This window comes from Hyalella azteca, unplaced genomic scaffold, assembly GCF_000764305.2.
Source record: "Hyalella azteca isolate HAZT.00-mixed unplaced genomic scaffold, Hazt_2.0.2 contig2163, whole genome shotgun sequence".
In the NCBI taxonomy this organism is placed as follows: domain Eukaryota; kingdom Metazoa; phylum Arthropoda; class Malacostraca; order Amphipoda; family Hyalellidae; genus Hyalella; species Hyalella azteca.
In genome coordinates this window covers 15,300-31,744 of record NW_025932448.1, presented here as the reverse complement: position 1 = coordinate 31,744, position 16,445 = coordinate 15,300, and the positions used below count along the sequence as shown (strand labels likewise).

The 16,445-nt window shown below is 38.7% G+C and overlaps 1 protein-coding gene across 1 annotated transcript; it reads left to right on the top strand.

Annotated features, from left to right (window-relative positions):
• Positions 1–546: 546 nt before the first annotated feature.
• Positions 547–11,275, top strand: LOC108674777 (segment polarity protein dishevelled homolog DVL-3; the record flags this gene model as incomplete). Its single annotated transcript, XM_047885437.1, is given in 14 exon segments — positions 547–616; positions 1,112–1,191; positions 1,380–1,468; positions 2,175–2,246; positions 3,482–3,559; positions 3,883–4,165; positions 4,776–4,904; positions 5,442–5,581; positions 6,216–6,302; positions 6,633–6,767; positions 7,218–7,397; positions 7,596–7,841; positions 8,160–8,549; positions 9,646–11,275. Coding segments are annotated over 14 exon segments (2,053 nt in total), but the record flags the coding sequence as incomplete, so codon positions are not given.
• Between the last annotated feature and the right edge of the window lie 5,170 nt (positions 11,276–16,445).

The following is a 16,445-nucleotide window of genomic DNA, read 5'->3' as shown; positions in this document are numbered from 1 at the left end:
TGGGATGGCAAAGATTCAAAGTAAAATAATGTTCCCTTAGATCTTAGCCAGGTTTTCTTACTTGCTACTTTGCTGAATAAAAGGGAGAAAATTTGCTTCCAAACTTGTTGACTCTTTGATTGCTTTTACATTCATTTCTTTTACTATCATAAAGACTCAATTCAAAACTGTTGGTAGGTATTGCTAGGCTAAGTTAAATATCATATGTAATTTAAATATTTTACTGGTTTACATCTTATTGTCTCTTTGCAGAGTGGTGAAGGAAGAAATTACATTCATTTCTTTTACTATCATCTAGACTCAATTCAAAACTGTTGGTATTGCTAGGCTAAGTTAAATACCGTATGTAATTTAAATATTTTACTGGTTGACTCATTGTATTGTTGTTGGTAGGTATTGCTAGGCTAAGTTATATACCATATGTAATTTAAATATTTTACTGGTTAACTCATTGTATTGTTGTTGGTAGGTATTGCTATGCTAAGTTATATACCATATGTAATTTAAATATTTTACTGGTTGACTCATCTTATTATCTCTTTGCAGAGTGGTGAAGGAAGAAATTGTTGATGACGATGCTCCTCTTCCTGCTGTGAATCAACGAGTTGTATCTTGGGTAAGGCTAATACATTTAAATCTAATTTTTCTTTCACAAGTCTGAGTTAATTGAACTACAAGTGAGTTCATAGAGAAACCTATCAGGTCTCGAGACAACAAGTAGAGTTAAAAATGCGTAGATTTTTGGAGAAAGCTATTTATTGACATACCTTCATGTGTGGTTTTTGTAGAGAATGGCAAAATTAGTACTTATTGGAATTTATCACTGAGCTTAGTCTTTTTGTGTGATGAATATATGTAGGTAAATTATGTCCTTAGTTGCTACTAGTACATATTTGATGCTTGATGTCTGTGTAATGAAATATCTATTGTGGAACAGGAAGAGAATTGAAGACTGGCAGATGCATAACTATGTAGGCTCTGATGCAAATCATGGCACAAGGAGCTGCTTTGCACAGAAATTCAGGTTGTTTTTTAATCACTCCTAAAGGAATGGATTTTTATTATATTATCATGTTTGTTGCTGTAACAATATTTGCACTGATATTTGCAGATTGTTTCTGCTGACACAAGTGTGGCCGACAGCTTGTCACAGTGCGGAGAAGATGGCGCTCCCAAACATCAGGCCTACCAGTGGGTGCTAGTTTACATCATAGCTTAGGAAGCATGTATGAGACTGGCTCCTTTGTTTATTAGAGTATGTCACAGTTCTCATCATAACATTATAAGGTTTTAGGAGATGAGAAATTGATCCATAAGAGACATTATTGCTGTACTGATATATTCCCTAAGAGTTCATTGTTTTTAATTTGACATGACAGAAGCAGTGGAGGTGAGAGCGGTGCTGGTGGAGGAGGCCTCGATGACACCACCTGTACTGAGACTGAGAGCATCATCTCCAGCAGAAGAGGTAAGGGATATTTTTGTCTCAAGTTTCAGCAGTTTCTATAGTACCTAATTTTCTTACTAGTATTTTGTACTTAGGTACACCATCTCAGGCAATAATTATTGAAGATCCCATAACTAGTTATTGCAGGGCTGCTCTCAGCAGTTAATGTAAACCATCTTATTTAGTGCAGGTAAATAGTTTGTCTCTCTATTTCAACCTGTAAAAAAAAGAGATTTTCTGTGTTAACTCTTTCTTCTAATAAGCAGGTTAAATACTTAAACCATACCATTAAATACTTAAAACCATTAAATACAATATACTTAAATACTTAAAACAGTGAAAAAATAACATAGATTGTGATTTGTGAAACAAATTCTTCCCAGAAAAAAATCCTAATTTTACATTTTTTTTTACTGAGGATGGAATCTGATGATTACCCTTGAAGGCTTGAATCATGATTTTATTTGCTTACACTTTTGTACATCTGTATCAGAGTACTAATCAAACAACAAAGAGGCTGTTCATATATTAGTTTGTGCGATATTTTTTAATTGACTTCAAGAATTCTTTTAGAACATTGTCATTCATCTAGAACTAAGAGAATTTGTTCATCAATGCCATAAATTAATTGGTCATGATGACTAATATGGCCATTTTATTATAATTCTTTTATTTTTTCTGTGAATCATTTTTTCTGTTGTCAGATTAAAGCGGTTCTATTTTTCAGATCATGGCCATCTTCGACCACCTCGTCTCCCAAAATTTGATAATAAATCCCAACAACGACCTTTTCCCGACAGTGAGTTTTGCATGCATTTCTATCCCATGATGCACATTCATAATTGTTGTGTACAAGTATTTTAAAATTCACTCATTTGTTCACTTGATGCATATATCATGCCAATCGATATTTTTTTACTCAATTTTTTACTAACATTTTCTTGCAATCAAATTTTGTTGTTAAATATTTCTGTAAGCACATCAAGTCCCCAGGTAATGAACCGGTTCCGCTCCTAGAGGTGTCTTGTATGTGCATTTGTTGGTATGTCTAAATTGGGGCATACGTTATGCTCTGAGCTATAATGTACAACAGACTGGTAAAAGCGATATGTAATATAGTACAACTACTTTCGTGCTTGTAAACTATTTTTTTTTTACTTTTTAGCGCATTTTCTCATTTATGGAAAAAATGCACTATTGTGCTCGCCATGTCCGTCTGTCTGTCCGTCCGTCCGTGACCTCAAGTTTTCATTGATGAGAAAATGCGCTTTCTGTCACTCACTGCAGTGAGTACTGAGTTATATATTTTTTTACTTTTGGACAGACTTAGCAGTCGTGGACAGCTTTGTTCGTAGGTATTAAGGTTTGCAACTTGGACTTTAGTATCTTGGGGACTTGGTGTATAGGGTTTGTCAGAGAAACATACTTGTTTACAAACTTTGCTTTACAGCTGGAGGTAAAATTAGGGAGCCAGAAGAGGATGCTTACAAGAGGGTGTGTTTTAATATTTTTGTTGTCACTAATTACAACAACAGTCATGTAATGAACGCAGAAGCAAATCCACAGAAAAATAAGTTTCTCTGACTCACCCTCTATGAAGATAAATTTAAACTTCTGTATATAAATGAAATCAAAAACTGTTATTTATGTATATCTATGCCTATGCATTAATCAATGTTAGTATTCAAAGCTAAACTCTAACCTTGCAGTGAAATCCTTTAATTTCATTCATATTTCTGTATGAGTTTGCAGTAATGCCGGTGCTATAAAGCTATTTTGTCTATGCAGGAATGCGTGTTAACGGCCACGAAAGCTAAACTCTAACCTTGCAGTGAAATCCTTTAATTTCATTAATATTTTTGTAGAAGTCTGCAGTAATGCCGGTGCTATAAAGCTATTTTGTCTATGCAGGAATGCGTGTTAACGGCCACGAAAGCTAAACTCTAACCTTGCAGTGAAATCCTTTAATTTCATTAATATTTTTGTAGAAGTCTGCAGTAATGCCGGTGCTATAAAGCTATTTTGTCTATGCAGGAATGCGTGTTAATGGCCACGGTGGCCCAGGAGCTCGAGGAGGCTATGAGTCGTCGTCCANAACATCAGCGCCCGCACGTCATACTATATATATAGTATATATATACTTTACTCAATTAAGCTAATTTAGGTCTCTAATTGCTAGTTTTTATGATTGTATCTGAAATTGTTAGGCGAAAATAGCCTACATGCCGAATTTGAGATCTGTAGAGTAATCAGAAGTGGGCTAATTTTCGTTGTCAATGTTAACAACAAACAAACAAACAAACAAACAAACGCGAAGCTAAGCTAAGAAAAACGTGTTAAAATACAAAGTATAACAATCTCCCATATTATTAATTCCCATTAAAAGTGTTGTTAATACTTTTTACAGTGAAATTGAAATGTTTTCGCACCCACAGGCAGCTCTAGTGTATCACAGATCCACGCCCGCAACAGGCGCAAGAAGCGACGGCATCACCAGGCAGGTCCTGGAGGCAGCCACCGCCACCCTCACCACCCTCATCACCACCAGGCAATGTCCCATGCCTCAAGCATATCCTCCATCACCGACAGCACCATGTCCCTTAACATCATCACTGTCACCCTCAACATGGACTCTGTCAATTTCCTGGGCATCTCCATTGTAGGACAGTCGAGCAAAGGCGGCGATGGAGGGATTTATGTTGGCTCTATTATGAAAGGGTGAGAGAAACTCGTGAGTGGTAATTGTTCACTTATGAACCTTAGGATAAGTTTAGGACGTCGTAGTCCACGGTCACGCTGATGCGCCGCCTTCTCACGCTGATGCGCCGCTTGGATGTTTTGCTGCTGCTCATTTATCAATATATTTTGTGTTTCTTTGTCATATCGGATTGCATAAAATTGTTTCACCATTCCTGTACAAAATTCGTTTCTTATTATCAATTTGCCCTCGCATTATTTATAGTTGACAGCAAAAATCAGTGAGAACAAAAGTTAGTTGCCGGGATACCGTATCTCATTATACCTGATCGCGTAAAAGTGTTTCACCATTCTTGTACAAACTCGTATCTTATTATCATATGTGTTATCACATTCAATAAAGTGCCCAATGAAATAAATGAGTGATTTACAGTGGTGCCGTGGCTCTGGACATCCACAAATTCGTTTCATATTATCATATGTGTTATCACGTTCAATAAAGTGCCCAATGAAATAAATGAGTAATTTGCAGTGGTGTCGTGGCACTGGACGGCCACAAACTCGTCTCTTATTATCATATGTGTTATCACGTTCAATAAAGTGCCCAATGAAATAACTGAGTAATTTGCAGTGGTGCCGTGGCACTGGACGGCCGCATCGAGCCTGGCGACATGATCCTGCAAGTGAACGACATCAACTTCGAGAACATGAGCAACGATGGCGCCGTCCGCGTCCTCAGGGACGTAGTTCAGAAGCCAGGGTCAGGCTCGTATTAATCTTTCTGTGTAGGGACTTTCATTACGTGGAAGTGGGTTTGCATTCAATGTAATGAAAGGGTAGGGGTTTGCATTCAATGTAATGAAAGGGTAGGGGTTTGCATTAATTGTAATGAAAGGGTAGAGGTTTGCATTCAATGTAATGAAAGGGTAGGGGTTTGCATTCAATTGTAATTTGTATGAATACTTTTATTTATAAATAAAGTTTTAGTTTCTTTTAAAAGCCTAGCAAATTTATGGCCCCTTTCTTCATGCATCAAGTTACAGGTTCTTTATATTACAGCTTCTCTGTGGAGTTCATAAGATTGAACTATAATACGTGTGGAAATCGTTAGACAAGTTTACCTAAGATTTGTCTTAAACATTCTAACAACAGCAGAAGGTTTTTTCAAGTTAATATTGAGCCATAACCTTGAAAATGGATTACCCTTAAATTTTATATTTGTTGCTGCTGTAATTACACTGATTGTTTATCAGTACACATCATCTGTACAAGTAGCAAAATATGCTCATCGTTCCAGGCCCATTAAGCTGGTGGTGGCAAAGTGCTGGGATCCTCATCCTCCTAAGGGCTACTTCACAGTGCCCAGGGCTGAGCCTGTGCATCCCATTGACCCCGGGGCTTGGATTGCACACACTCAGGCCTGCCTAACTGGTGAGGGTAAGCAGGCTTATTGCTGAGGAGGGTAACTGGTGAGGGTAAAGTGGCGTAAAGCACAACGTTTGGGTGGGTAGCGTGCAACTGATTAGGGCTCCTCTAGTCAGGGTATGGTGGCTTACTGCTCACCGCTAGCATATAACGAGCAGCGGTTAGTCTCTTGTTCTCGCGGTCTGGCGGAGTCTTTTTGCTGCAGTCAGTTCTAGGAATTTGTTTAGGTAGTTCACTCGTGCTGAAAGTCAGACAATCGATCAGATATGTAGTTTTGTATTGAATGCAAGCGTCTAATCACTGGAGCAGCGTATAAACAAGATGGGATATTGTGGTTTTCTAGTGAAACCAATAATTCCCAGGCTTTCCCCTTTTTTTAGAAAAATATTTTCTGTTACTATTATAGGTGCCTTTGGGGTAAAATTTTGCAACAGTTTATTATTAGAAGTGAGTGGTTTCATAAGAGTTTGTTAATTCAGTATAAAGTTAAATACTAGAAGATACAATTTTGAGATAATTCCTGACGGTGGACGAAGTCATTCAAACATGAATCAAGCAGTTGAATGCGACTTTTGATTTGTATATAAACACTTGACCTTTGATCGTATAAATCAATAAGGAGAATAATGTTTCCTTTTTTTTTTAGTTGAGGAATATCCCGTGCGGCCGCCCTCAGCCTCGACCCTCACCTCGAACACGTCCTCCCTTGCCTCCTCCGTGATTGACGCTGAGCGTGAGTTTTTAACATCACTTTCACTGCAACAGCATGAGTCAAAGTTTTGATTTTATCTTCCCATTTTAATCATGAAATACATGTCTTGTTGATGTTGACTTTCTTTAAAACTTGATTTTATTTGAGATATAACAAGCTCACCTTTGAATTCTGAAGTTGCATTTTCTGATGGGAGCTTTGACAATGGTTTTTTTTTTCATCGAGAGTATTAGCTAATCGTATAGTAACTAATTATTGTCATTTGATGATCTACGCCAGGTTATTAATTAAAGTTCATTCATTTCAATATAAATTAATGTTATAAATAATTGTTGACCGGCGCTTGTGCAGGTCCCTACGAGGAGATGAAGCTCTCAGTGACGTCGCCCATGACGGCCGTGGTGCGCGCGATGGCTGCGCCCGACTCAGGCCTCGAGATCAGGGACAGACTTTGGCTCAAGATCACAATTCCTAACGCCTTTATTGGTGTGTCTAATAAACTACCTCTTATGCGCTTACAGGCTGATTTGGTGACAAATATTACTTGCATTGACTTTGTTTTAGTTGTATTAGTGTCATTAAAACCGAGGTCATTGGAGCCTTAAGCTACGCTCTTTGGTGTTAGTTGTCTGTGTAGCGTTAGTCACCCATCATGCTTTCTGCATGATGGGTGACTAAGCTATATGCTAACAATAAAGTGATGGTTATCTGTCACTTTACTGTCTCGGAAGTTTATTGTTCCGACAATCCTATTTTGTTGTCACTGGTGGGTTCCTGCTCCTATAAAAATGTTCATTTTTGGAATGCTTTATCATCACATAAATTCTTACGTTGCTGAGGAAAGAATAATAAGTGCACAGTAGCTAGGTAAATGGGTTTTATCATACTAATGTATTTGGACATATGGAATGAATGAAGCAACTAACCCACGCCCAGGTAACGAAGTGGTGGACTGGCTGCATCAGAGAGTCGAAGGCTTCACAGACCGCAAGGAGGCGCGCAAATATGCCGCTCAGCTCCTCAAGAGCGGACTTATCAAGCACACGGTCAACAAGCGGGACTTTAGTGAGCAGTGCTACTATTTGGTGCTTTCTCTGTAGTCTCCACTCGCTTCACGTCAAACCATTTCAAGTTATTGGTTTCTTCATCTTACATGATTCTTGGTTGATCGTGTGGTTCATTGTATCGCTATCAAGCTCCGTTTTCACTTGAATTTCTTTGATTTTTTGTTTATTCATGGACTATTGCAATTGGTGGATTGTTTCGAGTTGTGTTATTTTCTTCCCCATAAAAGTAAGATAATTTTGTGGGCAGGCATGGCGGCGCTGAAGCTGGTTGGGGAGGAAGACTCCATCAGTGATCTGGGTCCGTTGCCTCCGCCCTCCACAGCCTCCCCTTGGGGGAGCAACATAGGGGGCGCCGCCCCCCACGTGTCCTTACAAGGCAGCAACTTCACGTCAGGCGCCTCGACGGTGGCGGTGGGAGGTTACATGCAACCTCAACCGCCCAACTTCAACTATACCAACGAGTCCTACATGTTCAACCGCGACAGTGGCTCAGGTGCGGTATCATCACAAGCATCTCTATCATCGTGTCATGTTTACTATCATTACTTATTTCTGATTGATTAGCTCGTGCTTATATCTAAGGAATATTTAATGCTTCTTGTTTTTAGAAAAATATTCATTATCTTCATCAAAGAAGGTAAGGTTTTTTCTTAGATTTTAGGTGAGATTTAGTTTTAGTAATCGACAGAAATCAAAGCAGATTCTTTGAGCTTAAATTTTCTTGCTGATTTTGGTATCAACATTTCTATTCATTCCTTCATTACTGCAGCCCCACACTGAATTTTAAATTAATATAAAGAATATTTTACAGGTGGCTCGAGCAGCGGCACTGCCAAGAAGGCAATCCAGCACCGCAGTCCCCCTCAGAGCACAGGCAGTCTCCCCCCTACACTACCCCCTCCTGTCATGGCTCCCCCTCTGCCCTCTGCCCTTCAACAGCCCATGATGATGCATCACCACCACCATCACCCTCACCACCAGCAACACTTCCAGTCTCGTCCTCCTCCCCCTCTCCCTCACCAACCCCTGCCACCCATCCCCACCAGCATGCCTGGACATCCCCCCATAACGAACACATCTTCGTCTTCCCCTCTTGTGCCCCCCAGCAATGGGAGCTGTGCGAGCAGTGGTGGGGGAGGGGGCGGTGGGGGTTCTAGTGGGTCAGAGCGCTCTCAGGGGGCGGTCTTCCCCCCCACCTCGGGTCTGTAGCTCCTCTATTTTTTTCCCTAGTGGAACTTGTGACGCTTCATTTTTGCCTCTTTTTATTTGTGTCTCCTGACCTCCTCGGGTTGCTTCAGTCTATGTGGCCTTCAGTGGGTTTATCCTCGTTGATATGGGACAGTTTTTCTTTCATTCAGCGGTAGAAAATTTTAATTTAAACTGACTAGCCCAAATTTTATACCTGAAGTGTTATTTGCCTGTGTTGTTGTAGGTTCATATGGCCTGATTTGTTAATTGATTAACTTTAACTATATTCTCCGTTACTCAAGAAAATGTATTTTGATTCCTAAATTTTATTTCTGATTGTACGGCGTTTCTCAGAAAAGAGCTACAAAGTTCCTAGTCACATTGCTGGTGTTCTATCAACAATTCTGTCTGTTACGATTTTACGATTTGTGGGAAAAAAAAACGCTTGCACATTCTCATTTAGTCATGACCTTTTTCCGGCTGATTGGTGTTGTTCTCTTGTCTGATTTGTTCAAAGATGTTGATCCAGGGGTTGGGGATTGTGGTGGTTACTGTGCATTATTTGGACATGCTTTCCCAAAATATTCTTCATCCTTCTGTTTGTGATTCTTATTTTTCTGTCTTTTCATTTCAATTTTCGTGTCATGCATTTCGTTCGTTGATTTTTCTCTCAGTAAAATTTTTGGTCTTATTTTCAGGCATTATTTATAAACTTCAATTTAATGCCCACCATTTAATTGCTTACAAATCGCTCTCGCGCTATCGAAATACAGCCTAGACTCCCTGTGTAGTTCTCATCGCATCCACCATGTACGAGTCTGTTCTTGTATTTTCTTTATTTCTAACGTCATTCCTGTTCTATATTATATAGTTTTTTGCAAGTAATCTTGATCACATTACTACCCATTTCTATTAACATAATTCGGCACTCCCATGATGTAACTTTCATAATTCCTAATGTGTAGTTCATGAGAATGAATTGAAGAAACTAATTTGACTAATTTTTTTACCATTTATGCATATTTTTAATTGCTCTCAATGCTGATATATTTTTTTTTATTATTTTTTTATTTTTACCATTTGGATGATTATTTTTATGTTCAAAACAGGCATGAGCTCTTCTTTGGCGAGCTTCAGTCGCGCTATGGCGAATCCTTGCGACTACTTCATAGACTCCGTGTAGGCTGATGTCCTGTCGCAGCCTTCCATGCAGCCTTAAAATGAGGCTACTGCGTAGACTCCGTGTAGGCTGATGTCCTGTTGCAGCCTTCCATGCAGCCTTAAAATGAGGCTACTGCATAGACTCCGCGTAGGCTGATGTCCTGTCGCAGCCTTCCATGCAGCCTTAACATGAGGCTACTGTGTAGACTCCGTGTAGGCTGATGTCCTGTCGCAGCCTTTCCATGCAGCCTTAAAATGAGGCTACTGCATAGACTCTGTGTAGGCTGATGTCTTGTCGCAGCCTTCCATGCAGTCTTAAAATGAGGCTACTGCGTAGACTCTGTGTAGGCTGATGTCTTGTCGCAGCCTTCCATGCAGCCTTAAAATCATTCGGCATTGACATCAGTAGATATTGGTCTCATTATCAATTTCATACTGAAATTAAATCTTAACTGGTCTTGCCATTATTTTAATTTTCGTCCCATCTTCAGGATGGCTGGAACTTGTTCTTTTGAGTACAGAACACCAGTTTAGATGTGTCAGTGTTTAAATGCGTACGTATTTTCTTTTCATAACTGAAGAATATAACGCTTCTACAGCAGCTGTATACTAAATGGGCTGTGATTAACTGCTTGGCTCAAGGCTTGTTCTGACGAAGTTGACTAATTATTACTCAAGTTTTTTAATTGCCGCCTTTCCATGTTGAATTTTGACTCTTAATCTTCATCAATGTCTGCCTGGTATTTGTTTGGTCAACAGCTGGACGTTTCAGGAGCTTTGAGCGACAGCAATTTATTTACAGGCTTTACTAATTTAAATCAAACCACAATATTTGAAGTTCTACGAACACTTCAAGTCTCTGTTCAAAACACTGACTATCCTCAGCCAAAGTGTCTTCGACACCAACGTTTCTTCATGTTTTCAAGAATCGATTGTAGGCTATGTAGACATTTATTCATAGGATCAAGATTTATTTTCATTCAGGAATCTTGCTGCGAGTCGTGCTACTTCATTACATTTTTATGTTTAATTTAAAAACAATCTTGGTTTTGGTTGATAAACATTATCTAAGTTTCTACGCTATCAGACTCCAATTACTTTTATTCCGAACTGGTTATTTATATGAGTAAAATTAATTTTGTTAATATATATCAGTTATTCACTTTAATTTAAAAACATTCTTGTATTGGTTGATAAACATCTAAGTTTCTACGCTATCAGACTCCAATTACTTTTATTCCGAACTGGTTATTTATATGAGTAAAATTAGTTTTGTTAATATATATCAGTTATTCAAGAGTAATATAGTTATATTTGTGCGATGCATGACGGGGTTGCAAAATGTCTAAATAGAGAGCAGCTGCGCCTTATCAACTTATTTTTCCATTTTTATTTATATTGAAATGTTTATAATTTAGAATAGTTCCACGGATTATCAATATCCTTTAATAATATTAGCTGATTTGATGTCCCAACTTTTGGTACTTATTTACGTAAATTCCAGGACATCGTACGAAAATTGTCGTTTTATCAATTTTGTGTAGTATTCATCTGTAATTTGTATGATGGGCCATTCTTTTTATTAGAAATGTTGGTGCTAAATCTGGCTTATTTTGTAAGTATAATGAAGCCTTGTAATCGGGATATACGATGTGATGCTTCAAACATATAGTATGTTTGAATTAAAGTCAGGCTTGTACGTGGATATTGTAACTTCTTCAAGTTCTATCATTCCGTCAGCGACATTCAAATTCTTAGATGTATTACTTTCTACACATGTCATACAATCAAATAGAACAATTTCAAACGGGAAGCACTTTCCATCATGTGAAAATATGAATTACTTTCGAGACTGTCTGTTTGTCTGGCTCAGTAAGGCCCAAGCACTGCGTCGAACAGGGTAACGTTGTCGAGTAAATCTACCTTAAAATGCATTACTCTCTGTAATCCTGTGGGATTATTCTAATTTACCTACAGCCCGGAGTTAACGTATGAAATTGTTACCAAGGCGTTCTGATTAACTTGCTATGGTGGAGGAAGGTCGCATTGTACAATCGTGAACGCCCCATGGTATTGTTCTATAAAGTTTTTTCATTTTGTGGATTATTGGCCATCGTTTTCTCAAGCGATCTTCTGAAATTAAAGCAATATTTTTTACTATGATCCTAATGAACATCAATCGGCAACTGTTAACGTCACTATGTTTAATTGTATTTTTATATAAAATCTCAGTTTTTTCAGAAGTTATTCAAGCGATCTTCTGAAATTAAAGCAATATTTTTTACTATGATCCTAATGAACAACATCAATCGGCAACTGTCAACGTCACTATGTTTACTTGTATTTTTTTACAATATCTCATTTTTTCAAAAGTTGTTTAGCTAGACTAAGGTTTTCAACTGCTGTAGCGCAGAGCAGCTATTTCTGAAGAATGGCAGCGCGTAGAACGGGTTCTTGAAATAAAATTATAGTAACACAATGCCACTTCTTCTAACAACGGCAGCTCTGTAACAAATTCTTTTTGTGATATCTGTGCTGCTGATACTATATTGAGAAAATGTAGGTCCTTCGCTTAGAATAAAATTCTTATGTATTAGCTTCGCATGCGTATTGCCCAAGTGTCTCTTATGTGAGTTTGGGTTTGTGTCTCGTTNATAAAATTCTTTTGTATTAGCTTCGCATGCGTATTGCCCAAGTGACTCTTATGTGAGTTTGGGTTTGTGTCTCGTTTCTGTCATTCCTAAATTCTTTCCAGTTGCAGCTAGAATCGAAATACCACTGCATTGAATGACTCGTTCTTTGTCCTTTGTTATTGTCCATGGCAACTGGCTTTTGTGTGAGTTTGGGTTTGTGTCTCGTTACGGTCATTCCTAAATTCTTTCCAGTTGCAGCTAGAATCGAAATGCCACTGCATTGAATGACTCGCTCTTTGTCCTTTGTTACTGCCCATGGCAACTGGCTTTTGTGTGAGTTTGGGTTTGTGTCGTTACGGTCATTCCTAAATTTGTTCCAGTTGCAGCTAGAATCGAAATGCCACTGCATTGAAGGACTCGTCCTTTGTCCTTTGTTACTGCCCATGGCAACTGGCTTTTGTGCGAGTTTGGGTTTGTGTCGTTACGGTCATTCCTAAATTTGTTCCAGTTGCAGCTAGAATCGAAATGCCACTGCATTGAATGACTCGTCCTTTGTCCTTTGTTATTGCCCATGGCAACTGGCTTTTGTGTGAGTTTGGGTTTGTGTCTCGTTACGGCCATTCCTAAATTATTTCTAGTTGCAGCTACAATCGAAATGCCACTGCATTGAATGACTCGTCCTTTGTCCTTTGCTTTAACTGTACCTACGCTCGGTACGATTCTTACGTTGCAAAAACGAGGGTTGGAAAGAGTCCCATGAAACGATTTTTTTTATTATTTTATATGTATCTAAGTCATTCAAACTGTACATTTTATATCCTATTAACGATTAAAATAAGTTGCTATGTGTTTTCTTTAATTTATTAACAAATGTTAACGATTACTATGTATTCCTGTCTTAATCCTAAATGTTTTTTTTATCGAAGTTGAGATTCTCAATCTTTTCAATTCCTTCTTTCCATGTTTGTATTCACATTAAGTTTCTTTTTCGTCACCATTACCTGCTTGGTGCAACAACATTCAAAATAATTTTGTTTAATGGAGTTTACCGTCCAATTTCCACTTAGGTGTTTCGTGTTGATCAAAAATATCATATTTTTTAAGCGGTCTATGTTTCGTTCAGAAGCGCGTGTAAGGAAACGGCCGGAACACTACATTACTTATTAACATTAAGCTTTTCCTTCACAATACATTCGTAACTCTACGTCCATGATTACATACATTCGTAACTCTACGTCCGTAACGATGCAGGGTGGCCCAGTGGTTACAGTTCAGAGTACCAAGATTGGCGCAGAGAGGCGCGGGTTCGATCCCAGCTCTGTGCGCCAGTTTCTGGTCAGAACCGGCAAGGAGGCCGGGCGGTTAAGCACAGCACAATTGTAGCAGTGAGTTGCGAGTTCGAGACCGCAACAAGCTGTGAATGTTCTGCGAAGGTTAAGAATCGGCGACAGGCTTACGGCCTAATAAACGCTGAAACCGCTATTATTATATTATATGATTCAAGACGTTCATGTGACCGGTCTGCATAAGGACGGTCTTATGTGATAGTATAGCAATTCCAACTGCAAAACCAGAGGTCACAATTATTCCTAAGGGAAGTCGATAAAATTTTAGTACTTACGTTCGAATTTTCAATTATTTAATCAGGCGCTGATGCACTATTTTGCTTTTAACATGAATGTAACACTTTTATCCTATACTGTTAACACGCAGCTCCCTACAGTTACGAAATTACTCTTTGCATACGGCATTACAAAAAAATGCCCAGTCATTGTATCTGACAACAATAATGTCTCTCCTATTAGTAACGTCTTTCCTATATCTTCTGTTGTCTTTCTATGCTGTCTCTGGTTAAGCTTGTGATCCCATTGACTTGAAGATTTTCGACGTAAGAATTCTCGAACTGTTAATTTAAGTTAAATTTCCAACGATTTCTTGTTAAGTGTAAAAGTAGCTGAACGTTATTTTATGATCAGTGTTATTTGTACAATACTTCCGACATTCTAATTCATTTCATTACAAAAAACATTATTTAGATTTTAGCTGAATTAGGAGGGATATAGTTAAATTTTAACGTCCACTGTCAGTTCTGTCCAAACAACCGTCATATTCCATATTATTGGAATAATATGCCAGCCTAATACGAACGGACGATATGCCTAACACTCAACCGTCTTAATTAATTCATAAAAGATCTTACCTAATTTATTAGGAGCAAATTGAAATATCAATCCATTAATATACTTTCTCGAGGATTGGAGGCGACGTGTTCAATTCGAATTATGCTCTAAATTTCCCCCGTTTCTCAGAATGTGCTAATAAAATCTGTACTTCGCTGGAGCTCTGGAATTTCCAACCGGGATTCTAGAGTGTGCGTGGCAGTAATATGTGTGTGTGTAAACTGTGTATGTTGCAGGGATGTATGAGTACCTGTCCCTCCTTGTCACTTCGTCTCTTTGAGATGCTAACGCTGCTTCCTTCGAGCCAGCTTCAGCGGGCTGGACAATTGAGACCTTCCGCCCCTTGTGGGTGATGAATAATTGAGACCTTCCACCTCTATTTTGATGTTCATCTTGACTTTCGGTGCGAGATAGCTAAATAGCTGAAGCGCTATAGTAAACATTTGGCCACTAAACTAACTAAATTCGGCCCCTCGCTCGCCCAACAGCGTCCGTGACACCCGACGCCCGAGTGTGGGAGTTTGTGGATTGTGATGACGCATGAACGCTCATTTCACACTCATATTTGCGTCATGAAAACATTACTGTTAATTCGGCAATTCAGAATCGGCAAGGAGGCCGGGCGGCCAAAGCACAGCAGAAGTTGAGCAGTGAGTTGTGCGTTCGAGACCACATTAAGCTGTTAATGTTCTGTGGTGTTAAAAATCGGCGACAGGCCTACGGCCTAATTAACGTTGAAACCGCTATTATATTATATAATTAGCATTCACGCGTTGTCTTTGGCAAGACAAGTAACACCGATGAGATGAGGGTCTTAAATGTTTGTGTGTCGTTTTTAGATATTTTTTTTGCATACGTTTGATTTTCATGAAACTTGAGATCGCCGTGAAACTTGTGTGTTAAGTCAGGAACAGTTCATCGAAAAATTCATGGATTTATTAAGATACTGAGCATACCATCTGTTATGCTTGCTTAGTTTGAAATTGGTCGATTAGTATGTAAATAATTTGTAGTTTTGGTGAGAAAGAAAAAAGTTTTCCTCTGATAATCTTGAGTCATTACAGCGTGGTGCACGAATTGACGATCTACAATAATATTATGGATGATACGATTGATACCTTAAATGTTTTCAAAAACTCGGTGAAGTTTTTAATTGACGATCTACGATAATATTATGGATGATACCTTAAATGTTAAAAAAAAACTCCGCGAAGATTTTTAAATATATTCATAATCCTATTTTTTTATCGGCTTCACTCGCTAGAATAACTGGCCCCTGGGTTCGAGATGCTAGTCGATTTAACCAATAGACTCAATGAAGCTACTCGAGACACTGTGACCATTGGTCTTTAGAATGAGTCCTGAAAGCTCGTAACTGAATTTAAGCAAGACAAATTTCAGCTAAGTTTGTTTGCTCTCTGCGTTTAGTAAACACTCGAAGGCGCGTCGAAACAAACATGACCAAAGTATCCCAGCGAACAGCCCTCGGTTGTGAGGGAGGCTGTGGTTCGTCTCAGACAAAGAGAGCTTGTGAGCTATTCTTCACTACACGGTCTTGAAGGCGCCAGCCACATGGCGTCGACTAGGATAAATCGCAAGCAGGAGGTCATTAAGTTCCAATGATTTATTTTAATGTTTATCGAAGGATTGACATTATTCGTGGGTGACAAATATATACATTCACCGCATGAACTTGGGCTCGCCATTTGTTTGAGTATGTTTTTGGCTGCATCATTTTTTTCGATAATGAAAAAATGTGGGCTCATGACGTTTCATATATAATATCGCTGTTCACCAGAACCCAGGCTTTTGATTATATAATCAAGTCATGCACAATATATATTTAGAAACGATATAACGTCCCACCATTTTCCCTCCTTGTTCTTCTGCCTCTCCAAGGGAAATTTCCCTGCAATATGCGTGTCATTCATGTGT